Consider the following 26,564-nt stretch of genomic DNA (forward strand, 5'->3'; position numbering starts at 1 on the left):
CCTCTCCACACTTTCAGATAATACTTAAATAGTTAAAAAATCTCTTTGCTTCTCTCATTTCCAGTGGCAGTAAGTTACCCAAGCTTTATTTCTTCTCCGTCAGAGTCCCAAATGCAGATTTCCCTTAATTGTCCTCACCAGCCTCACTTGAGCCTTACAGGCATTCCCTCTGCACATGGCTCCAGGAACCCCATTTAAGCTCAGGCCAGACTGCCCCAGTCCTTGCCTGAGCCACACTGCACTGCAGCATGGCTGGCAGCAAACTACCCACAGGTCCTTCACAGAAGCTCAAACTAACTGCCAGGGAAAATGAAGAGCTGGGCTGCTCCACAAGGTTGTGGCTGCAAAGAGACACAACCCAGGCAGGAACAGTTGTCTCCCTGACCAGGACAAGGCACTGATAGGATAAGGGTGATGGCAGTGACAGTCTGGTGACCAGCAGACACACAAAGGTCACAGAATTAGTCACACCTGAGGACAATCCAGGGAGCCAGTGAGAAACTCGGGGCAGCAGGGATAGGGTTGAGCACAGGACATAGTGATGTAGTTCAGGTGAAGACACAGGAGCTTGAGCTGAAGTGGAGTTCTGGGGAACTGCACAGAAAGTACATGGGTGGAGGGTCTAGGTGAAGGGCTTGTCAGGGCTTTGGTTGCACCTGACCTGTCTGCAAAACAGGAATAATAGCTGAAGTCAACTGCAGCACAGCCTGAATTGTGGCTTAATTTGGCCCTCATTCTGCAATCCTATCAAAACCAATACTGACCTGCAATTGAAAGAGGATCAGGCCTCTGCATACATATCCTTTGCTACAAGGGTGGTTTAAAAAGATAAAAAAAAAAATCCCACTTCAGCTCATAGAACAAACATTTTATTTAATATTCTGGGGAAACTGTGGTGACAGTGAAATTTTAATAGTTTCAGAAAGATGTCAGACAGAGTGATTGCTGCCCTCCTGCTAAGAGAAAGACTTTCCAGAGGCAGAGACAAGAAATGTGTTGTGTCAACAACCAATGTTGGATAAGCCCATGTTTACCTTCTTGAAATACACTCTTCAGCTTCTGCATTTCAAATATTCATTTTAGGATTAGTAAAAGAGGCAAGCATTGCTGATGCATATGCTCTACTTTAATTTCTTTCTTGTCACTCTGGGTGTTTTTAGTTAGCTATATAGGTGATAATCATCAAAAGAAAAAGGTGATCTATGTTCTGCTCCTTTGCTTACATACTTGATTCACTCTTTGCAATACTGGCAGGTTTGAATGTTTAAGAGCATGCTGTTTCAAAGATGTTCAAAGCTTCATGCCTGCAAAATCATATAACAACCCAGATGGAAAGCAGTAAAAAATGTTTGTTAACAAGTAAGAATTAGTAGGATTATTAATTGCAATTCCCTTGTTGTCACATTTTAAATATAGTAATTTCCTAGCTAGTAATCATTGGACTACTTTGGTCACCCATGTAGAAGACCTCCAGACTACAGCTCAGTGGTTAGATATATGAAATATTTCAGGTTGATTCTTTCCCTTCTTTCTGCCTTTCCCACAGATTCAGGGTTTTTATTAATTCCCTCATGCTTATTTGACCTGCAATCTTCTGTGCACAAGACAAAGTGCAACAAAATACCCGGAGTAAAATGAACTTCACAGAAAATACTAAGCTCCGAACTCCTATTTCATTTAGAAGGAATCACCATCTGGCTCAAAGTGGTTTCTCATTTCTTTCTTCTAGTCACGGATGGAGAGGAGATGGTGCTCTGTCGCACTTGTGTTGACAAGAACCCTCTTTAAAAGCTATGCAGTCATTGATTCAGCTCTCTCAGATGTTGCTTTCGCAGCCAAGACTGGATCAGTGGATTTGACATGACATCAGTTACCAAAACACCAATGATCTAAACAGCATTTGTTGGGTTGAATACACAGTTCTGGGTCCTACCACGTTATACTCACTTCCAATCTTCAAACACACAGTCCCTTCCGAAGTAAGATTAAAGTGCTGAATATGCTGAAGAAAAAACCTGCTAAGATGGTGAGAAACTATGTAAAAGTGTACCAAAGGATAGAGATTTCAGCTGGAATACAATTCAGTACTGAAGGCTAATGCGTTAACGTTCATCATCCAAACTGCAGTAACCGACTGTATCTTGGGGTGTCAATCAGGAGGTTCTAGGCTTAAACCACAAACCATTTGTCAGACTAAATCACGGTTTAAGCTACTGTGTTTTACTTGGCAAGAGGCGCAGGTAATGGCTGCCTTTGGTTGGTCATGGTGCATCTGCTCAAATGTTACTCGTTTAGCTACAGTGTTCCATCACATCGATTGCATAAATTTGATACAAAGAAACTGGAAGACGTGATGATGTATACGACACCAGTAGAATAAAGGCTCAGTCTACTCTTCCCTTCACTGAGCAATATCCATGGATCACAATCAGGAAAAGCCATACTCCCAGACAAACTCCATCAGCTTCTTGCTGCAGGTCCATTTAAAACTGCAAGCAAATGTCTTCATTAAATAACCAAAACACAACAATGTAAGAAATAAAACTATACGGGATCACAAGAAAGGCAATGCATGCCTCATGTTTTTGGGAGCAGCAACTGGGGCAAACACATGAGCCTACTGCTTCCTACAGTATCTTCCCCTCATAGTCCTCCAGCATCCATAATTTTCAGACTAGGAAATATCAGAAGGTATTATCCCTGGCCCAGTCCTGCTAACATACCCAGGTACCCCAGGAATGTGTCTAATCCCTTTCTGAACCACCTGATACCTCCCACTTCACAACCACAGGCAGTAGCAAGCTCCAGAGGCTTAAACCTGATGCTTAAAGAAATACCTTAATTTAGTCACTAATGTATCCATGTTTGTTTACTACTTTTGAATACCACCTGTTTCTTATATTGCACAATTTGGTGAGCAATTCCACATTTGGATTATTTAGTGGTTTTCTGATTCTGTAAACTTCGATTGCATATATACCTCAGCCTTCTCCTCTTCAAACTGAAGCAACCCTGACTTCTGAATTTTTCCTTCTTAAGGCAGCTACTCTATCCCCTGCTGCATGAATTCCTCTTCTTTGTATCATATCTAATTCATTAGTTCCTTCTGGAGATGTAGACACTAAAACTTTACCCAATATTCAAAAAATGGGCACACTAAGGTTTTGTATGGCGACAAAACATAATCTCTGTCTTATTCACAATACCCTTCCTGGTGATGATGACATATTACTGGCTTTTTTGAAAATTGCTTGTGCTGAGCCAATGATTTCAGAGAGCTGCCAATGATGACGCCAGGACTTTTATCCTGTGTTGTGACTCAGCTCAATACTGTGTGAAGGTTTAGATTGCTTTTACCTAGATGTTTTGAAGTATTTAAAGCTCTTCTATCCCTTATTTGCCTGCCCACTCTGTTTTATGAGTTCTTTGGGAGTTCCTTTCTGTGGCATAGCATTTGGCTACCCATAAGGACTTAGCATTGCCCATGAACTTCTCTTCACCACCTTCTTCAGGTCATGAAGGAATATGTTGACCAGAACTGCTCCCAGCAAGAATCCCTGAGGAACATGACTGCTGACTGAGCTATTAAAAAAAAAAGTGAGCGTTACAGCCTGTGTGGCTTTCAACAATGAAACGGAAGGAAACAGAGAAGAGACATCTCATATTTGCATAAATCTGCAAAACAATTTTCAGCTTCCTATTGTGTTTGGTAGCGTTTATTGTGCCTTTTTCAAAGAAGCATCACTTTTCACACAATTTTCATTAAAAAGAATAAGACTGTTAGAGAAATATTCTGCTTGCTTTTTGAATTTATTTTTTAAATTTTTTTTTAAAGGAGGTTACCCAATAAATCTAACTAGGATTTCAAGAAATAAAAATATAAAGAGTTCCAATTAATTCAGGCTATTCTGTGTATACTTTAACCAGTAAAGAACTCAATTCGTTTTGTATTTTAAAATCTGACAACAAACTACTCTCCAGAGCTATGATGTACTGCAGGAATTGCCCACTTTCTCAAAAGAGAACAGATAATAATAAACTTGACTCTTTTTCAATGAAGACATAATTTTCTCAGCAGTGCCCTCTCCCCCAAATACGTCAGTATAAAAATAGTACAAATGGTAGAAAACCAGAATTACATCTCCAATGAACAAAACCCACAACCAGTGACAGTTCCTGAACTGCATCTCAAACCAAACTCCACGAATGTGACAATCACTGGTAATTCTGAAAATCAACAATTAAATCCTTCAGATCAACTTTTGTGTCCTGAAAAAAATATAATAGCCTGTTTTTAATATAAACATTATTTTCTTGGGAAATATTTCTTGCAGCCTTGCTGAAAATATTTCCAGGAATAACAGTCTTAGTGCTCTATTTATTGTTTCCCTTTACAAAGTCAACTATTTCCCATTAAAAATTTTCCAAGAAACCTTAACCAGATCCATATAGTGATCTCCCTTTTTTAGACAGCCGAAATCACATCCTTTGCTCTTCTCAGTAAATACATCAAGTTTTTCTCTTTTTTCCTGCTCTGTGTTCTTGCTCATTTTAACACAGTTTTCTTACTTAATCTCATACAAGTCTGTAAAAACCATCAGCATTTCTCAAAGGGTCGAGATGGTCATCTCTGTGCTATTACCAGGGACACATTTCCTCCTTCAATCTCCATTGCATTATGCATCCCCCACAACCTGGCTTACTAATCAGTAATCAAAGAGTTATTTCCAGAGCGAACTACTTACATTCCTTTCTTGTGGGCTGACAAGGCCAAGGGTGCATAGCCAGATTCCATTTATTTTTTTAAAGCACATTTATTTAACAGAGGTGACCACTTCCAAATGATAATGAGCAGTTATCTGAAAGGCACAAACATTTCTGTTTCTTCACCTGAGTGCCCTGCTCCTCCCTTTTTAAAGACAAAAAGCTTCTTAATTATTTACTTGTGCAGCCATTTGAAGTTATTAAACTCAGATCACACTTTATACTTCAATTATCTCTGGAGCATTGTATGCTGAAGTACAATCTCAGGGCTTCTTCCTGCAGATCTGTTTTTTTGTCCTTGACCCCAGCTGTTCCTTACCAAATTATTGCTGATATTCCCTGGCCACAGCCAATGATATATACGTAGAAAACCAGTAGCTACTTTTAGTCCAAATAATTCTAGGTGACTTTTTATGAGACATACAGCTGAGGAGGACAGCAAGCCATGAGACTCAAGAACAACAGCGGGAGAGGCATGAATACTGGAAGCAGGTCTGAAAGCAGGCCAATCAGCAACACTGGGCCTCACTTTTCTGAGTGATATAATTCAAAGTTGTGCGTTGGCAGCTGAAGTGGCTTTCTGCAAAAAGAGATGCAGCGTTTTATTTTCAAGATGGACTTCCTCAAGTTGCAACCTATAGCCCTTCTCTGTAAGGCACTGAAAATTTGCAGCTTCCCCTCAGCAGTGTAACCTCATTACGGGCTCTATTTAATAGGGCAGTAAATTTCAAGGATTTCATTTTGACAGTGTAAAGTACAAACAAATAGGTCTGAGGAGGTAACTTGGATAGCTGCGTACTAAAAGAAATTGAAACAGAGAAGGGAAAGAGTCCTACATTTTAAAAGAAATTAAACCTTTTTTAAGGATTTCTGTCTCTACTAGAAGTACCAGTTAGAGCTTCTGCAAAATTCAAGAGGCCTTTTCTAAAGCAAATTATGCTCACATTTTTCTTGAATAAGATGTAAGGTTTTATTAATGCCTAAGGTTGCAAGCAATATGTTCCAAGATACTTAGTGATGTATCTCTATATTATACAGCTAAAGAAAAAAATGGCCATAAACAAGACCAAAAGAAAATAGACTGCTCTTGAATCAAATGCACACAGTGCAGGTACTCTTATGACAGAAAATTTGACACAGTATCTCAAATTCCTATTCAAAGAAATAATTCATAGGGTAGAATAAATTTATGGTTACAAAGGCAATATCAGATTTAAAGAGCATGTTAAGCAATGTATTGAATTGGGGGGGGGGTGGTTATCTAGTTATTGTCGGTAAATCTGTCAGTATCTACCTTTACCTTGGAACAATTTTGTCACTTACTTATATTTGGCTAAAACTTACAGAAATAAGATCTGTCTCTCCTTTCTGAAGAACCTGATCAAGAATATTCCTACTGGAATCAAGTTTTACTGGTTATAAACCCCAACAGACCACAGTAAATTGGCCGAAGCATCCTTTTCTCTCCTTTATTCCTTATGAAATTAACATATTTTCAGAAACACTCTCCTAGTAGAACCCACAATACTGTTTGAATAATTAGTTTGGTGTGTCCAGAAGACTGGTGAAGAGAGGAAAGTATAACAGCTACATAATAGTATGAGATGAACAAGGTAATTAAGGCAGAAAAAAAAAATCCTAGTGAACCATGACTTTCCTTCCCACTGAGCTCTAGTTATGTCTAGTCCAGTCCATGAGAGAGAAAACAGAGGAATGAGAGAAGCAGAATAATTTTCTAAATTAAACAGTCACATACTTCCTCTTATGACAGGAAGTTTTCAATGGACTGTGCTAAATTAATGTACTTTAATGAATTTATAAGCTATGATGGAATGGAAGCTTTTCAGCCCCTCTGAAAATTGGACAAGGGGTAGCGCGAATCTATTCAAACTCTGCCCACAAAACAAAGCAGATGGATACTTCTGGAAAATAACAGCAGTGAAACAGTGCACACATTTATATTGTTGTATTTTGGCTTTTGGAGTTAAGGCTAAGACAAATTTGCAAATTCCCACCTCCCAGAGTTACTGCTTCAATTTGCTTGCACACTGCAAGAAAACTGCAGCTGATTATACTCAGCAAATAAATCACCCTATCCAGAAGGATGAAAACTGCAATTTTCCGCCCAGAAACTGAACATTATGCTGTCCAGAAACTCACAGGACTCCTCAGAGAAGCATTCATGCAGCGTATCAACCACTGTCGGCTGAACCAACTCTGATGGAATTTTAGTCTCTCTTGGGACATTCAGCATGTGTCTACTACAATAGATAGGTGGACAGGAAGAACAGTCTGAGACCACATAAAAGCAAAATCAGTTTCTAATATTGTTTTGACTGTGAAGCAGATGAGATACAAGATGGTTATGGGTAAGAACTGAAATGTGTAGTGTACGCACCACAAATCAGAGAAAATGGGTTATACCACGTAAGTTCACCATGTGTGCAGATTGCATACTGTCTCCCTTATTTACCCCCCCATAGTCCTTTTTGGTTTTAATAAAAGATCTAAGTTTTATGAAAGATGACTGTTACCGCTTTTATCAGTTATGGTACAATTTAAGGAATATATTTTCTGTTTCTTCTAATACTCTCACGATACGTTGTATAAGTCATTATTCCATTGCTTCTTTTTTATGCCCAGTAGGGAAAGGCAGCCACTTAAAGCATATCTTGACAAAATTTTCTCCAAGAGGGTTTCATACATCTTGCAGCTGTACTCCAAATAAAAAGGCACTATTTGAAATGCACAATTTTGAAATTTGCATTTATCTTTATTTTTATTCTTACTAAAATTGTCACTTTTCTATAACTTCTGACTTGAGAAAATACAATTAAACAAGCTGTAATGAAAGAGCTTCTCTCACTGGGAGGTCATTTTACTGTCCAACATATACCACAATTGTTTTCCCAGATACTGTAATTAAATGTGCTTGTTTATAACCCTTCACAGACAATGTGGTTCCAAACACTACCCTAATTATTCATCATCATCCTTCTTGCTTCTAAATATTTTCAAGTTATCATCACTTGTTCTTTGCAGCCACTACTTCCCTAAGTTGGAATTCAAGTTTTTATATGGCAATGTAAGTGTGGGAAGTATTTGTTGAACTGCAATATATACAGCCAGCCATTAACTTACTGTTTGTACATGTTATAAAACAATATAACCTATAAATGGCAAATTCTGAAGCATACAAAACTAATTTTCATCCAACTAGCACTTTCCATTTATAAGTAATTTAGCTGTATATCCAGTACATAAGAACACAGGCCATATGCTCTCTAAACAATACAATAAAACATTGCCAATGCAAAATTTATCACTTTTACTTAATTTTAGTTGAAAGGCAAGGACATCACTGAAATCTGTTCTGGGATTCCAAGTCAACTTCACCTGTATCCTTATCACAGCAGCACCTTTTGGACCTAGTATAAGCATGAGCGGTATCTGTTCTCACCACACTTTCTCCCAGCAGTCACTCTGTGATTAATATTGCTCAGCCTTTTGCCTCTTGCTTGTATTGAAAAGAATGATAAAGTGTGTGCAAATTCTGGAGGCAGATATTTCAGATATCTCTGGATTAGAGATTTGAAAAACGCCTAAGCAAGTAGAGTAAGTAAAATCCTTACCAAAAGGCCTTTTGAGAAACCAAATAGCATTATTTTTTTCACATATGGCAAACATATTCCAGAGAAGCAACACAAGCAGCAAAATACAGAAAGAATAAGCCAAACAAACAAACGAAGAACAAAAAAAAAAAATCCCCTTTTCAGCAATTCTAGACCAGTCTTGCCCAGTGTAATCCAGAGAAAGTGAGAGGACACAACAGCATTTACATTAATGACTGCATGAGCAATTCCCTTAGTGGAGCTTACCATTATCAGCATACTTCCGTAGTGCAAGAATTTCATTCTGCCTTTACTGCTACAGAATCAGGGTACAAAAAAAGTCATTAGTTGTGGTGGGTTTTGGTGATTAAAACTAAAAGTTCTTAGATCACAATTTTGTTGCATGATGTTTGTTTAAAAAAATGAACAGAAATGTCATTCAGGAGTAATTAAAGAAAAATTTCTGTGATCTACAGATTTGGTAATTTTCTAGGTAAGGCTCAAAATACAACAATAATTACACCATGCTAAGTTACTGAGAATTCTCTCATTTAGCAATTTGATCTGGTATTGAAAAAACCTACTCTGTCCATAACTAAATACCTAATCCAGTTCTCTCTTTGTGGCTTGATTTTCACTGCTTTCTTGCTGACCTCTGGAAGTACACACCCTATTACAGTATACAATCAGTTTTAGTCACTTTGCTTTACACCTCAGACAAATATTTGTAAACAAAAGTGGGGCGTTTTTAGACCACCCTTGGAGACTGCTACAGTGGCTGAAAAGGAAGCCAGCTTCTCTTTTTTTTAAATCTGAGAAATTTCCAATCAAAATCAAGCAATAAACTTTCTTGATTAGCAATAGCTGCAATCCATCTTACACCTTCATTTTTAGGAACAATCATCTCGATATTATGACATTCCATAACGTACTATTTCATTATCATACTAAAACAATAATCACATTAGCAAGGTTCCAGTCTCCTTTCCTCACATCAAGAGCTACACACAGATACTCCTTTTAATTGCTTCCAGAGAAACATCTGGTGCTGCCTGGGTAAATGTAACAGATCACAGTGCATCTCTGGGTATACCTGACCACTTCATACAGCTTGAACACGCTTGGTTTGGGGAAGCTGACAAACCACTTCAGCCTGAACCAGTACTGAAACAGTCTATATTCACAAACAACTGAAGTAGTTCTGATTGCACTGTGACAATGAGCTTTCAGAAACATGCTAGAGTCAGCCACTTCTGAAAGTTGTATTGGTACTCGTGTGATAAGTATTGGTAGGAATAACATTCAAGATGTCAGACTCAGATGGCTCAAACATTTAATCTAATGGTTTATATTTAATAAGAACAATGACCATTAGATCTGGACAGATAAGGACACACAGAAAAATTAAGGTAAAAGGCAGCCTATTTAACGGAGGCCAGACTAACCACCATAAGGAAAATCAGAATTATATTTAGTGGAAACTTTCATTTGATAAAGCTGAACATGTTCAAGTATAGCTATCTTAGGTTTTCATTGGTTATTGACTGTATTTGTACTGTAGAAGCACCGCACACAGAGACATCACTTCCTGACACTTTCTCTTTGGGGCGTCAAAGATTCAATCTCTGCATTATTATATTGTGAAAGATACAACATACTTTCTGTGGTTGAGTGCAATGTAAGATCCTCACCGATAATCTGCTGGCTTCAAGGGAAGCCTGAGTGTTGGTTTTAGCAAGACCTGGAACAGCACTAGTTCAGCTTTCAGACCAGTAGGAACGCAAGAAAAGCAACACTGGACCAGATCAAATATCCATCTCTGACAGCAACCAACAAAAAACCAAGAACATAAGTGCAGAAAGCATGGACACTCTCCCATCTGTGGTTTCACCACTTCCTGCAGAGGTGCAACAGTCCCAAAGCAATTTTTCAGATTAATTTGTCAAGTCCTTTTCTGAATTCATATGAATTTCAGCATGCACTGTATCCCGTGTCAAGGGGTTCTGTAGCCCAACTGTGGATTTTGTGAAATGCAGCATTGTTTTGCTTTGTGCTGAATCTTCCAGGTGTTAACTTGTTTTGATACTTATCAATTCACATTCTTCAGCGGATAAAACAATTTCTCCATTTCACTTGCAATTTTATAAACCTTCACTTTATTCCTCTCTAACCATAACCTGCAAAGCATTTTTCCTTCATGCTGAAGAGCCCTCTCTGTGTATCTAGTCACTGATCCTATCTTGTAACTAATTGAATTGTTCAGTTGCTTGAAAACAAGAAAAAAACCCCCCTCCAGACTGGCTGCTACTGCATCATTGGCTTGTAACTCACCTTGTGATTATTCCAGTTAATGACTTCATCATTTTGAGGCTGACAAGTCAGAGTAGAGCAAAATTAAAACCCAAGCTGGTAACATATTTAAAATGATAAACAGATTTGAAAAAGAAAAGGGATAACTTTATTTAAACATACTTCCACTAGAATTCTGAGCTCATCTATTTGGACTGGTTTTTTAATACAGAGGAAAAGTGAAGCAGGAAGTATATCTGTCTTCATCAATTCATTATTCACCAGGGATATAGAACTATGATTGCCATTTGCAGTTTAACAACCCCTGGAAACTCTGCCTGTAAAGAATCGTGCAGAAAAGGAGAATGCAATGCCATTTCATCTTGCACTGATAAAATTCAGACCCTGTGTGCACATCACCTGTGCAGTTCTGTTGCAGAGTGGACACCCACTGATGGGTGTCTTCACAAGAGCAGACACTATGACACATCTGTCTCGGTGGGAAATTTGCCAGAAATTTCAGAAGTTTGCCAGTTTAGAGTCAGTAACAGAAAGTTAATTGAGCAAGAAACTAAGTTGTTTCTTTCCAGGAAAATATAACATGTGATAGCTATATGCCAAGCGGGAAGGTAAGCCAGTACCCCTTGGGGTGGTCAAGAAAAGCACATGGTTTACATATGAATAAGCAGATCAGATGAAAAAACATGCATATGAAAAGGAGATTATAACAAAGAAGGGGGAAAAAAGTCCCAGAGAAGAACATCAACCACTGATGATGATGGTGGAACTGAAACAAAACTTACCATGAATCACCTGTTATTTTTGATTACTGTGCAGCTGGAACAATAAGTGGCAAGAGCTGATACAAAACCATAGAAACATGTTTTCCTTACCTTTATGGTTACACTGGCCACATTTACGAGTTAACCTTTTGTGACTAAAGTGAGACTTACAGAGATAAATTAGTGGTCTCCTAAGAGGTTTTTGAAGTATTTTACTCATAACTTGCACAAACTCCTAGCTCTGCTTCAGAAATTCACAATGTACTTATCCCTAAACGGGCATCTCAGTCATGGTTTCAGCCTTCAAAACTTCAAAACCACGGCAAGGGATAAGTTCAAAATCCAACACTGCTAACATTTTCTAGGACCACCAACACAAAGATGATAAAGGACTTTGGTAATGCTACACTTGTTCATGAAGATGTGTGGAAAGCCTCTTAATCAGAAAAAAATCTAACATAACAGGAACACTCACCAGCGACTGCCGGAACAGGAAACACTTCTTTGGGTCAATCCCACAGGCAAGGATGGCAGCAGTGGTGTCCAGGATGTTCTGGCGCAGGACAGCTGGCTCCTTGGGCATGGTGAGAGAGTGCATGTCCATAATGCTGTAGAGCACTGAGCTGCACTTTTCCTGAAGATTCACCCAGTTCTGAATGGCTCCAAGGTAGTTACCCAGATGAGGGGTCCCAGTTGGCTGGATACCAGAGAAAATTCGATCCACACGCCTATTCTGTGACAAAGCATTGGAAAAATTAACACACACTTTTCTTTCTTACATATTCTTTTGTATTTTAAAGTAATTTTAAAAAGCCTCATTTATGCCTGTCTCTTCTCCCCTCCTGTCAGTGTATTAATGTATAAATGACCTCACAACTGATAATTACAGTAAGTCAGTTAAAATACTCTATCTTACAGCAGAGAGACTGACAACTACCATAATTTTAAGCTGTCAGACTGCATATGGAAAAAAAGACAACTGTAAATAAGATTGGTGAAAAGTTGGTCTCAGAAACCAAGTGGTAGATTCCTTCATCTTCTTTTGCAACAAAGCTGTATGTTTCTCTTTAGTTTCTATATCCACATGTTGGTTTCTATATCCACTCTGATACAGAAACTTAGGGTCACAGTGTAGAGAAATTCAAACGTTTTTGTTGTAAACTCATGCAATGTCCCAATAGATTGCCATCTTAACTCCCATGAACATTGAAGTCTTATTTTTCTAGCTGCAAAGAACATTTTGAGCAGTTCCTGAAAGAAACCTACTTCTTGACCCAAAGGTCAAAGAATATTGAAAGAGATCATCAAAGTTCTCAAACTACGCATTTTGGCAGCAATAGAATTTCTGCAAGAGCTCTACAAAGAAATACAACTATAGCTCAAGATCATACCTGGAATACTGTCTATGCATCAGGACCAGTAAAATGTCAACACTGGAAATGAGTTCACAGAGAAACAGCAAAAACAAAAAAAGACTGAGAAGCAGAGGTTGTGAGCAAAGATTAAAAAGCTTGAAACATGTATAGCTTGGCTAACTGACAGTTACCATCTTAGAAAGTTTGTTTTCCTGCATCCCAGCCCTCCATCTGACCATTTTCTCAGAGCCCCAAGCTGTCAGCATATGATCAATTACCTCCCCGACCTTCCCAAAGAATTCCACCATATTCAGAAGTAGCTCAGCAATGTCTTATGTGAAAATGCTTGTTACATGCCAAGCTGTAAGAGCATGCAAGATTACTCAACTTATAAATGAGGGTCCCCCCCCCCCTTCAGCAAGCTGTACAATACAAATCCTCAGACTCAGTTGTGTGGCAGGATCATCAACTTCATTATGCCTGTGGCTGCATGATTTTTTTCCTGCTAACTTTTATGAGCAACATCTATAACTTAGCAGGAAGAATTTATTTACTGATGTAGTCTGTTTTCTTTTCTGTGAATCTCTTACAAATGTGTGTGGGAGAAAAAAAAGTCATACAACTATTAAAGCACACAAAATAGCAGTAAAAGTCAAGGCCAAGTACCATTATTTTTAACTATTTAAAAGGACTTCAAATTGACTTAATTAATTTTGACTCAGACTTAAGAAAAAATAATGAGAAAGTGTTTCCAAGTGGAATAGGACTTTTTTATTTTTAAGCATGATCTGTAGTTTAGAAAAGCCTAGACTATTTCTTTCAAAATTTGCTGAAAAATCCTCTGCTTTTAAGTAAGGCTGTTTTTCAGCTCAAGACAATTTTCTTACCCAATGTTTAAGTGTTTGTGCTGACAGACGAGCAGCTTTGGGCCAGCTGCCATGCTAATTTCTCCCGCTCACATAAATGCCTACACATGTAAGTCTTGATGGCAGCCCCTTCACCCCATCCCAAATATCTTCTTGACTTCTACTACATTCTTGAGTCAGTTTTTAAGTACTCTTGGAGAACCTCCAGCACAGGAGCCTCAAGGTAGTCACCTGAAGCAATGAAAAGCACACCCCTTCTTCCAACAGTAATTCCCGCTTCCAGTCCTTGTGCTCCAGTCCTTGACCACCCATGCACCTCTTTTATCCATTACACAAAAATGGAGTTATGATACTCATCTCTCACTTGGCATTTGATTCCTTATTTCCTAGCATTTCTCACCACTCACACAATCCACTCACCTCCCACTAAGCTACTACCTGGCCTAGGACTGCAGTCAGCTTCGTGTTAACACTGAGAAGGGCCAGGTGCTCTCCTACAGAAGGAGGCATTCAACATTCCAACACATATAAACTAGATGGAGTCTTACAGAAACTTGGGATTCACTAGACTTCAGAGCTGTACTTTTATTCCTACAGGCCTAGAGCAGTTGCTAGGCAATGCAACAGGTACTTTACAGCCATAAGATCTGTCTTTTGATTCCTATGTTCCTTAACCAAGACAATAAGAAGTCAGGAAGAAAATAGTTGCCCACTAACATGGTGTTCTACCCCTAAGAGGATCCCAGAACAGCTGTCAACAGCTGTTGTTTGTCAGAGCACATAACATCTTCTCATGTCCATGTCATCCTTCACTAAGTTCAAATCTTGATGCTCCTTCCCACAATTACTTCTCCTCACAGTACTGCTTGCTTTCTAGTGCCCATTTATACGCCTGTTTAACAACGCTCTTCTTAAAAGGCCATACTTCTTACAGCCCTACTCTCCATTTCCTTACCAATTTCATCCCTCCTGTGTTCTTTTCTTCCTCCACTTGTGCTTTATACCCCTTGCTTCCCCAAAGAGCTCTTACATACAGCTCTTGATATACAGCTCTTACTGTACCATTATTACCATTATTACTACAAAGACAATAACAAGGCACAGAGAATGCCATGTTAAGGTTATTACTATTATTACTAATTAAGCTATTACTGCCTTGACTCCAATGACTTTATATAAAGTATGTTTTCCACCTGCACAGTTACAAAAGCTAAGAAACTTCATCAGGTGCCAGAAATCTACTATGGACCTGCATCAAGTAAAGTATGTTAGGATGACCAAGTTAAAGCATAGTGCAGAAACTTGCACATCTTCCAACTTCAGTCTAGTAAAAGACAGCATCACCTGAAATGCCTCCTAATGTTACAGCTTCTTTTCCCTGGGACCCTGAAGCTGGTGCTGCTTCAGTGCAGGAGCAGCTCTACTCCCTGGGGTAACTGTGTGTTATACCAGAAAGCAGGAATTTCTGTGCAGTCAGCACAGATCAGCTCATGTGCCAATACCCTGACCCAAAAAGTGCTGACACCCTGAGCCTGTGGAGAACAGTTCTGTCTAGAAACTTTGTCAGTACCCAAGTCAGGCAGACTCCATTCCCTTGCAGCCGCAGTCTTTGCTTCATATGTTTCCCATAACATGTTCATTATCTGCATTTTCAACTTCTCGGATCACTGTCCAGTTTGTAGATTATGTCACCATGAACATATTGGATGTATTGGCAAAATTGTGTCCCTTAATGTGAGTGTAATACACTCAATACATAAAAATGCAATAGTGACATTTAAATAGGCAGTTTGAGAATGTCTTTCACCAAGAAAATACAAGACATCAGTGTCTCAGCATAAACCGTATGTTCAAATACCATACTAACTCCAAATATTCAAAGGCTAACAATGAGCTAATGAAAGGTAGGTTTGTTGTAATACTACATAAGTTAGCATCTGGTGACACACCACATGTTGAAAACACACGATGTACAATGTAAAATGGACACAGTTTCATATAAAGAAAGAACCAAGTTCTCTATTCATTAAAGAGAATACCTGTGAAGGCAAGCATGACATCTTTAATGGTGCTTTGTATGTTCGAATGGTAAACAAATGCTTACAAAAGGTTTGTTCAGTATAAGGGCAATAAATAGTAAGTGAAACATCAGAAACAAACAGTAGCAGTATTATATTCAGTCTAAGCTTGGCAATTACTTAACCTGAAGTACAGAATTCACAGAAATAAGTAAATCCAATCATGAAAACTGAGCTAGGCTGAACCTGAGTAAAGCATTAGCAAATCCATTACAAAGAACAAACCCATACTGGCTCCCAGCTGAGGGACCAGTTGACTAGAAGTCTTTCATCTTTAACTCCTTTGATTCCATTTAACAACATAAAGTACGAGAAGTTACAGCAAATAGGGCCGCATGAAATATTCCATTGTGTTAGCAGAAGTCTATATTAAAAAAAGCCCACACAAAACACCCTCAAATGAATCTTGGATTTCTTGCACTAAAAATATACAGAGAACATTGCTCCTTTGGAGAGAGTTTATGTTCCCTGTTTGTTCACTCTGTGAGAAGCAGCGGGCAGCATAGCAGCGTGGCAGGGGACTTCTGCCTGGTACCATGAAATCATGGGGCTGGAATGCACTTCAATGGAGCTGTTAGGTCAGGGGATGGGAGCTGTATGCACCAAAGTACTGGAGTTGGAAAAGGATAAAAACAAAAGGAGTGAAGACTTCCCAGTGGAGCAGAGTGAAAGCCACAAGACATGCAGCTCCAGCCCACAGACACTCACTCATTCAGACATCTGTAGTAAGCACAGTGTGAGCCTGCTGCTCGTATGTTTAACTCTGTGTGGTGTGTGCACCTACACCAGTGGTGCTGCATCCTCACTCCTGTTAAGAGAGCAGTAGCTGACAGATGACTTAGCATTGACTATTTGTTTTCTCTCTACAAGACCACTGCACGGCAATTCTAACCACCACAGTGCATTTCTCAGCTGCATTACCAAATGAAGCTTGGCCCCAAACCCATTAAGGTTCAGGTGCTCTCTTACCTAACCTCCCTTTCATGATGAGATAAACAACTGCCACTCCTTATACTGAAAAAGTATCAGCATCTAAATGCTCTCAATCAGGAATAAGTATTATATTCTTATCCCAGACTAGGATGGCTGGTCTGGTCCCGCCATCCTGCAGCGCGGCCATATCCATTTTCAATGCAGAAGAGGAAAGATGACAGCTTCCAAAAATTCAATGCTGCTCTCTTGGACCAAAGCAGAGCTTTTCTCTGTATGCCATATTGGTAGGAAGGAGAGCTACTACTGTCAAGGCCTCAATTCAGCCGTCAAAACCACAACCATTCCCCTTCATGAGATAGATGTGCCAGAACTGGAAGACACACCATAGCTGATAAAGGAAAAGATCCGTGCAGATCCAAGCATCCCGTGTTACAGACAATTCTTGGTATCCTGGTTACATCCTTGATTATCTGGATGTTTAGCTTTATGAATTCTGTGAATGCTGAACACAAGAACTTACCTGCTGAATACATGTATTTGCCTGGTACAGTCAAGAGAAAACTGCTTCTCATATATACAGTAAAATCGGTCATAAAACAGTTCCTCCTTTACAAAGAGTTACAGAAATAAAATCAAGTGAAAGCATTCACAAGACTTAAGTCTTCAGAATCTCTCTTCTTTACAACTCCACATGAATATTGCCATCACACACTTGAAATGACAGCAGACAAGCTCCAATTATAAGGAAACCTTATGCCTATGCTTTAATCTGTTTTGGGTTTTATAACCAGAGAAATGTAGTACCCATTCAAGGAGGTAAGAGAAAGCTGCCAGTAGACAAACAATTCTCAGGATTGTTTTCTCTTTTTATTTTGGCATAGGCATGTTATAAAATTACATAAGAGTATACATATAAGTGTGGCTGGTTAGAGTTCAGTTAAGACCTATTGTTTAACACAACAAACCATAAAATGATCACATTAACCCTGCCCTAGAAGTACAGAGGCAGTGCCTGTCAGCTTCTCAATCTACCCAGTCATGGGGGAGACAGATACATTTTCAAAATCAAGGAGGCTTTTGCTAATTATACCCTTGGAGTGACTGAAGGTAAGGACAAAGCTTTGGACTAACTAGTTTCTTTGGACTTTGTTCATGACTCTATCCCAGCAACCGAGCAGACAGGAGATAGGCTTATGCCTCCATCTGTAATACATCTTAAAAATATTTTAATTTCTAAATAATAATAATAAAAAAACCTGACTCACAAGCTTGCCCTGGGCTGAAACAAAAGCAAGAGATTTTAGACCCAAACCCCACAATGTTACAGAAAATTATGACAGTATTACAAGAGCAGCTGCAACAGAAATCACCCCCCAAGCCACAGCGGTGCTTACAATTCACATGCTATAGCATTTAGCTGCTCTGCTTTATTTTAACAGCCATTCAGTTGGGGCAGAACAGGTGAAGAGCCAAGTGAGAGCCACGGCATCAGAGCTGATTCTAAACACAGGTGGTGGGCACGACAGAGAGAGCAGGAAGCCGACAGGAGAATCACTGCTGACATGTAGGACAGGGAAGATTGATGGCTTCCCTCTCTAGTTTTCCCCACTGTGTAGGCACGCAGGGGGTGGGGGAAAGGGACGGAGAAGCTGCTGTGCTGGCGACATAACACACCACAAGCCTCCACAGCACCAGCGCTGATTAATGAGACTGGAACGACTCAGGAAACAGCAAAGGATCATTCACAGACTTTGCTCTTGTTATAATTTTATTCGTGGGGATTCATTTTGCCCCAGCTGTCCCAAGCTGAAAAAAGTTCAAATTTGCCAGAGGAAAAGAAAATGTGGAAGTCAAAGGGAAGAAAGAGCAGCATAAGCAAACACAGACATGCATAAAACACAAAAATTGGAAAATTTGAAATTTTGAACATGAAGACCTTCTCAACAGGGATCAAAAAGAGAAGAAAAATAAAACCAAAACAACACAACCAAAAACTTGCTCCAACCTCAGAGACAAAAGAAATTCTTTGGCTGACAAAAGTCACCAACTACTGCATCTTTTGCATCTGTCTACAATTTTTCTATTTCCCTTATTAATACTTGGCAACTTCAAAGCTCTGGTTGCTAAAATAATATGCTTGTCTGTTAACACTGGCTTAGAAAAACCTGTCTTGAGACAGTTATTAAGCAGCAAAATGAAGGAAAGCCAGACAAGTCAGATTTTACTAGCTAAAGCATAAATTTTAAAGCCTAATTGGGACAATTTAAGTATTAATGTTAGAGAAAGAAAAAAAATTAAGGAAAAGGGAAACTTAGGAGCAGTGTATGTACTACTAACTTTGCTTCATTTATTGTTTTTAATGCAATTACTTCTCTGCAAACTTGCTGTGGAAAATTTTGAACATGTTTATTTTGATCTGATAATTCAATATGTCAAATACATCTGGTACAAATGCTATTTCAACATGCTTAATTCTTAAAATGAGAGACTAAAGATCTAACATTAAATTAGAAAGAAACATATTTATACCAGAGCAAGTTTTCAGATAAATAGCTTCAGAGAAAAGATTAACCCATTGCCCAGAAACTGAACTAAATTAAGATTTAAACAGCACTGCCTAGTACCCCTTTCTTGAATGTCAAATGCACTCATATTTAAGCTTCAGTAGGACTTTAATATTTATATTTCAAATGAGAAACACATTTAAAGGAGGAACATTTACAGCACATACTAACCCCACCCTATAAATTTAACTCTGCCCTCTAGGGCTAGCAAAAGAACTCAGTGTGACTGCGGCTGGGTTAGGCTGCCCTCTCATGCTGCCTTGTTACAGATGACTCAGCAAATGGCTCCTTTCATGTGGCTCACTGCATCCCGCAAATGGATTCTCTCATTTGCTTTATGAGCCCCACGTGCCACTCGGGGTGCTAATGACAGCTGCACTGACAGACACGGGGATTATCTACAGCAGCTTGCCACAGTTCCTGCCACCACACACCACAAGGTACCTCTGGACCTGAGGGAACCGTGGACCCTTCCCTCCCGTGTCGAGTGGAACAGGAGATACAACCTCTGGTTAGGGACTTGGAGACAGCCAGCAGCCTCCTGGCTCAGAAGAGCTGGCTCCAGTTCTCTGCAGAGGCCTAGGACACGAACCTGTGGTAACATCTGTGCACAGCTGGTGAAGGAACCAAGCACTGGGTCTGCACGGAGCCAACAGAGGTCACCAGTCTTACCCTAAACCACAGTGTCTTCCTTAGCAAGCACACAGCCTAATAGTCGTTATTTTTTGTGCTGTGCTCCTTACAGTTCTCCACATCAATTTGAAGGACAGCACATCACATCAGCATGTTAGAACTCCTGTTCAAAGCGGAGCCATAACCCAGCTACAGAGCAGGTCCAATGCACACTGAAACATGCACTACTTCTGCACCACCTGGGTTTCAAAGGTGTGCACAGAACTGCAATTCATGGCCTCAAATGCTGCCCGATGCAGCCTTAACCCTGGTTAAAGATTCTCAAACCATTTACTTGCCTTTTTAAAGCTGGGGCAATAAAGTTTCTCCAGTCAAACTATCGAACCATAGACATTAGCTGCAGGTTGTATCAGTCCGTTTCACCCAGGGCAGGTGAAAGGCTAAAGGAATTAATAACAATATATTTTAAAAACTGCAGTGGAAGGAAGGTGCTAAAAGACAAACCAAATTAGTGCCTCACTGACATGAAGCTGCAGCAGCAGCTAAACCTGGTGAACTATCAGCAGGAACCTTCCAGCCAGACAGGCAAGGAAGGAAGGTAAGGTCAGATTGGTACATTCTGCATCCAAATCCATCAGATGATGCACTCAATGCTCAAAAGCTGAAAACTTCACAGTTCCAGTACCGCAGGCATTGCTTGGAAGAGGTGGCACCAGGGAAAAGGAGAGGGAGAAGCAAGACAACCTTTGTTACACTGTGGAGAAAACCCCTAAGACACAAATCCATATAAAAACTAGCTTACTGTTCATTGAACAATGCGGCTGAACCAGCAACAACCAAAGTTTTTAGGCACAGGTGCCTCCTGGAAACAGCTCCACAAAGCACCCATCAGGTCTGGCTTCCTTCTGACCCAGCTGCAGCCCCACGGACTAGCACAAAGCACACTGGCATGGAAGCACTGAGCCAGGGAGCTCACAGCCAACCTCGTGCTCCACTCTGGGACCTCAGAGTTACTCTGTATCAGTCAGCTCAACTTCAATTCCTGGAAAAATACGGGAACAAATAATGAACTTCGAAGAAATTACAGAAATAACAGCAGACAGCAGTATTTCTCAAGAACTAGTGCATCTCAAGAACTCTGATAGCCTCCCATAGCACAAGAGATGCTAGAATGGAGAAGCAGTACTAAAGGTTATATCCTGATATTCATTAGGTTCCAATGCTATCTCAGTTTCCGACAAGCTAGAGAAATAACACCTCAAACACAATATTATATGCTGGGGGTGAAACTGGAGAGAGAAAAAATCCTGAAAACGGCACTTACTACTGGCTTACAGTGGTTGGGAAAAGATATATCAAATACAGTTTTGCAGGGTTTTGTCCTGGGTCCAGTATTATTTGATATTTTTGTATCTCCATTAGTAATGTGGATGATGAAATAGAGTATTAATTAAATCTGCAGACAAAACAAAGGATGATAAGGGCTCAAAATAATCTTGACAAAGCAAAGAAATGGTCTGAAAAACCAGAATGCTATTTATCAGGCAAAAGTACACAAATTTATACAGGAAAGTCTACTCAGCCACACAAACACAGGAAGGAGAACAGCTGTCCAGGCAACAGCTACAGAACAGGGTCTGGGGTTTGTAATATTTCAGAAGGTGAGCATGAATCAATACCATGCAGTTGCAAAACTACCACATTTGTAAACTATACCAAAAATTGCACGGGACTATATGAATAGGATGAAAATCCAGGGGACAGAAAACAATTTGCTCATCTTACTCAGGATGAGGATGCCCTCAAGCTGGAGAGCTTGGACAGTTTAGGTCCTGTATTTCAAAACAGTGGTAGAAAGAGGCCATAGAAGTTCAACCAAATCCAATGAGTGACCTGAAAAAAAAGACTGCACGAAAGCCAGAAATGCTTTTAGTCCAGTGGAAGGAAGACTGTGAAAGTAAAAGCTCTTAAACAATGAGCTTAAGGTGAAGTAAGAAAGATTCAGATCAGATGTAAAGAAAAGCTTCCAAGAGTAAGAAACAGAAAGCATTTCAGAAGACTGCTTACAGAGGTACTTTATTAAAATAAATAAATAAATAAAATGTGTTGATAAAGATGTAAGGGCACTCAATTTTTATTTTGGGCCAGGGGAAACACCAGATCACCTCAAAGAGGGTCTGTTCCAGTCCTCTGAGCCCATATTTTGACATAGGCAGGATTAAAGCCAAAGTGAGACGACCAAAGAGGATGGAAAAGGAATCAGAATTCTATTCAGATAGATTAGATCTCATGGCATTTGAAAATTCAACAAAAATGTAAGAATTGAGGCCTTTTCACTGATAGCAGCTAAACACTGACAAGCTTTGAAAAACCATTCTAAAAATGTTGAAAGATGGGAAATACAAGTCAATAAAATGTTGTTGAAAGATGGGAAATACAAGTTAACATTTAAACATTTGTAAACTGGTACATGCCCACATTTAAAAATGTACATTGCTCAACAGAATAAATGTGATAGCAGCAAGTGAAGAATTAAAACTTATTTTGCTACAAGATACATGTGGAACTGTCAAAATGCAGTGAAAAATGTAATATATTTCTGAATTATAAATATAGATTATTTGATATATGAAAGGTTCTGTGATTTTAATATATTACACTATTCTAAGTATCAAAACCTTCACAACCTTGAAGCAAAACAAACCAGAAGGCTAAAGAATGCCCTCAAAACTAAATACTTCCCTCACAGAGAAATTAGAGAAGTTTTATGCTTTTGATCACAGTAGTATCCAAATCTCTTAAAACATCTGATTGCTCTTGCTCTTTCTCTGACCTCTAGCTGAAAGAGATTTTATTGTATTTTTTTATATATTTTCTTCAAGTGAGGAGTCAGCTTGCTACTAAGATTGCCCTATGGGATATAAACAAAGAATATCAACTTACATCTAGAGAGATGTTTTTTAAAAAATATTTTTTGTTTGTAATTACCATGTTTCTTCAGAATATTGTCCTAGAAACTCAAAGAGTAGTTCATTTCCTCTCCATTATTTTATTTGGCAATTTCCTGTAGCAAGGAAAAATTGGCTTCATTTCACATGGGGCCAAAATTAACACAGCTGCTCAAAAACTTTCACCTTGTGGTCACAGCATGAAATTCATCTCAGGTGAATAGGAAAGTTTTAAAACCACCTGATGGATGTTGAGAGGCCTTAGAATGTGGAAATATTGGTAAATTCCATAATGATGCACACATGCACAAAGAAAATGCTACAGCTGGTCCTCCTTGTCTATGCTGGAATTTAAATATTTTAGACACAATAATCACATCTGGGACTTCTAGGGAATTTAAAGAACTTTTTCTGGAGCTAGATAATCTCACAGACTGCATTTAAGCTGTTGTTATCAGTGCAGGCTGGTCCTGAAATCACCAGGCTGGGCTGTTTCCACAGAAAGAACAAACAAGAGATGAGCAATGGATGAGGGGGACAAACACAAGTGTTCATTTGTGCTCAAGTCAAGAGGATGCAGCCAAGTGAGATGAGAATGGTAACAGCAAACTGTGACTTGCTTATTGGACTCCCTGGGTCCAGCAACATCAAATGAAAGTTCCCGAATTCGTGTGTGACATTCACTGCTTTGCTTGTCCTAAAGAGGAGATGTTTCTTGCTGACTTACCTGTATTATTCAAACTGGCCCACAGGAAGCCAGGCAAATTACCAGCTCTCAGTTTGGGTGTACCCTGCGGAATATATCAGTGTAAAAAAAGCCCAAGGGTTTTTACTGTTGGTATCCCAGGGATGTGTAATACTCCATTTTCTTTGGGTACTGGCAAGTATTCTGAATACTGGAGACTTACAATGTTGCATGGTCAACTGTGAAAATGTCCCTCTGGAGGGAGTGACAGCACCTGTAGCTGCTGTGACCTGGCTTAATGCTTGATGAACAGGAGTCAGAATGCTGACATTGCTTTAACTTTGCAAATATCTAAAATGTAGATAGGGTTAAAAAAACACCCAACAAAACACTCCAGTGGAAGTACATGAAGAGCAGAATGTGAACTTGACTGCACAACTTACATGGGCTAATTTGTTGCCAGCAGAGATGCAAAATGAGATTTGGTCAGGAATTCAGAGGGCTGGACCCCTCATTCCCTTTACATAAGCAACAAAGAGGCTTTGAAATGTTTGAAACTGTTTTGTTCTTCCATGCAAACGGAAAGCACCCTATGGATGCCTATTAAGTAAAGTCTTTCCACATCTTGGCAAGTATGTTATTTCAAGAAAAATATTTGCAAATGGATAACCCAATTCAAGAAGAAGTCAAAGACCACCTTTGAAAGAAACTTTGATGTGGCTATAAAAAGATTATATTTAGGAAGGACAGTATAACGTGGTTCTGTTGTCAAAAGTTTGTACCTCCCCATATTTCTTTGCTGTTTTTTGTATAAAAAGCAATGCTGGTAAGCAGAGAAGTGAATGCCCATGAGACGTAGGATTAAGGCAGAATCCCTGAAAAGAACTGCTCCCGACTGTTGGATAAAGACAAAACAGGCCATTTAGCAATCTCACTGCCAAAGGACAGGGATATTGGAACATCCACAAGTGTGAAAGCAAATGACAAAAATAGTTGCTATGTGAACCTGTGGTGAAATCATCAGGAAGCGTGGAATCTTTTATTAACGAGGAAATGCTGCTATATCTTTCCCAAGGTACAGTATCATGTACAGATTTCAAAGTCAGAACTATGCACCTGGCAAAAGGAAAAAGATGATGGTGAGACTAGGAAGTTGTGAAGATATCTGCAATTCACTTTCTTTTTTAATGCTGTCCAACAACCTTCAAATGAGATTAACAGGTCAGCCAGACTCTGAGGACAACACTATAGACCAATATACAATATTTGATTGTCACTGAGTGTATGTGATCAGAAACAACAATGATGATCAGAACAACACATGCTCCATCTGTCAGAATGGCAGAATGTATACAATTTCATCTCATTTCAGCTTCTGAATACTTCTGGGAATTGGAAGAATCTTACAGAAGCTCTGAGCTTCAAAAATGGAAATTTAGCACTATCCAACTCTAAGATCCTTCTGCACAGGAATGTAAATATTGACACCCACCTACGTAAGTGGTGGCTTACCACACTTTGACATATCAATAAGAAGCATTTAATTCACCTTCTAATCTGTAGTGTAAGGCTCCAAACCACTTATCCATAAACAATACAGGTAGTCTAAACAAAAAGAAATTCCTAGTCTGAACAGTTATCAAAGTGTCATCTAAATACAAATGAAGCACAGCAGGGTTTTATCTGCCTGTTACAAAGATAACATCCTTGCAGTAGTTTATAACACGAGCTACGTGAAACACCATGAAAACTGAGGAAACCCCAATTTTTAAACTTCACACAACCCTTATTCTTCATTCAGTTATTGTGCAGACATCACTGAAGGAACTGGATCAACTTCACCACTCTATTGCTTTGGCCAGCTCCAAGGAGCAGATGCAGGCCCTAGCATAATTCAAAGAACTTGAAGCTAAAAGTAAAAGCAGACATTTAATTTCTGGTAGCAATCATCACATTTCAGCACAAGAATGAGGGAAATGAGAAAGTAAGTATATATATTTCATTGTCTATTTTTGTGTGTATACATATATACAAATATGTATCTATTTCCTCTCCCATGCAGTGAGAAATTCAGGGCACTCTCAATGTGGATATCTATCTCCAGGGGCAAATATATATTTAATCCTCTCCAGTGGATATATAGATCTGCCTGATACAGCAGAAAATCATAAAATCTGCTTTGTGATTTGTCTGAGTTGGGGACTCCAGGAATGATACTGTTAGTCAAGGGCTCAAATAATCAAAAGGAAAACAATTTCAATTCACTGCACAACTCAAAAAATGTATGATCTAAGGTGGCTTAACTGACTTAATGCTTGGGGTTTTTCTTCACTTCAACTTCTGATCCTACTGCAATTTGAGTCAATTCCACAAAATGTTTGTTCATCTAACCCTAGAGTCGCAGCATAAACCACAACTTGTGTCATGGAAAAAGTAATTGTTGAGTGTCAAGAATAGCACTTGCTGTATTAGTAAATGGAAATTCTATCTGCCAATGGAACAGCATTAAAACAGGACTCCAGTCTCCTGTCTAGAGACAGAGGTGATCTGCTACAGACTGCCTCACAATGCTTGTTCAGCACATGCACTGGAGAAATTTACACAAAACTTCAGCATCCACGATGGCCAGAGTAGCATCTTTCATTAAACTCACTGTACAAAATATATTAATAAAAACAGAAGTCCCTCAAGAGAAAAAACAGGCTTAGTCAAGACACTGGAAGCAAGGGCCAGAGGGGGAAAAGAATGGTGGGACTCTACCCAAGCCCTGCCAAGATGCCAGAATAAAGGGCTGTTTCCTGCTAAAACAATCTATGTTTGCCAGATTTTATTGTTAGAACTCCATTATGGAAATGAATAGGACCCGTTCATGCATCAAAGATCCCTCATTTCTGTCTACAATGGGGGCTCTCTCTGTGCAGCTACAACAGTGGTCAAAATCCACTAGAGACAAGGCATTAAGCAAGACAGATTGCAAGAAGTCTCTCTACAACTGAAAGTCTGATAAATCTGAGTGGAAACCTGAGCTCTCTCAAATCCAGTGAAAACCCAAGAAA

At 39.2% G+C, this 26,564-nt stretch overlaps 1 protein-coding gene across 2 annotated transcripts in view; it reads right to left on the reverse strand.

Moving 5' to 3' along the window:
• WARS2 (tryptophanyl tRNA synthetase 2, mitochondrial) overlaps positions 1–26,564 on the reverse strand; it is a 45,225-nt gene that overhangs the window by 12,874 nt on the left and 5,787 nt on the right. For both annotated transcript variants that reach the window (XM_048294679.1, XM_048294680.1), the window contains exon 2: positions 11,922–12,179. In XM_048294679.1, the coding sequence (XP_048150636.1) occupies positions 11,922–12,179 (258 nt within the window). The remainder of the gene's footprint in view (positions 1–11,921; positions 12,180–26,564) is intronic.

The sequence above is a fragment of the Corvus hawaiiensis genome, chromosome 2 (genome assembly GCF_020740725.1).
Source record: "Corvus hawaiiensis isolate bCorHaw1 chromosome 2, bCorHaw1.pri.cur, whole genome shotgun sequence".
Taxonomy (NCBI): domain Eukaryota; kingdom Metazoa; phylum Chordata; class Aves; order Passeriformes; family Corvidae; genus Corvus; species Corvus hawaiiensis.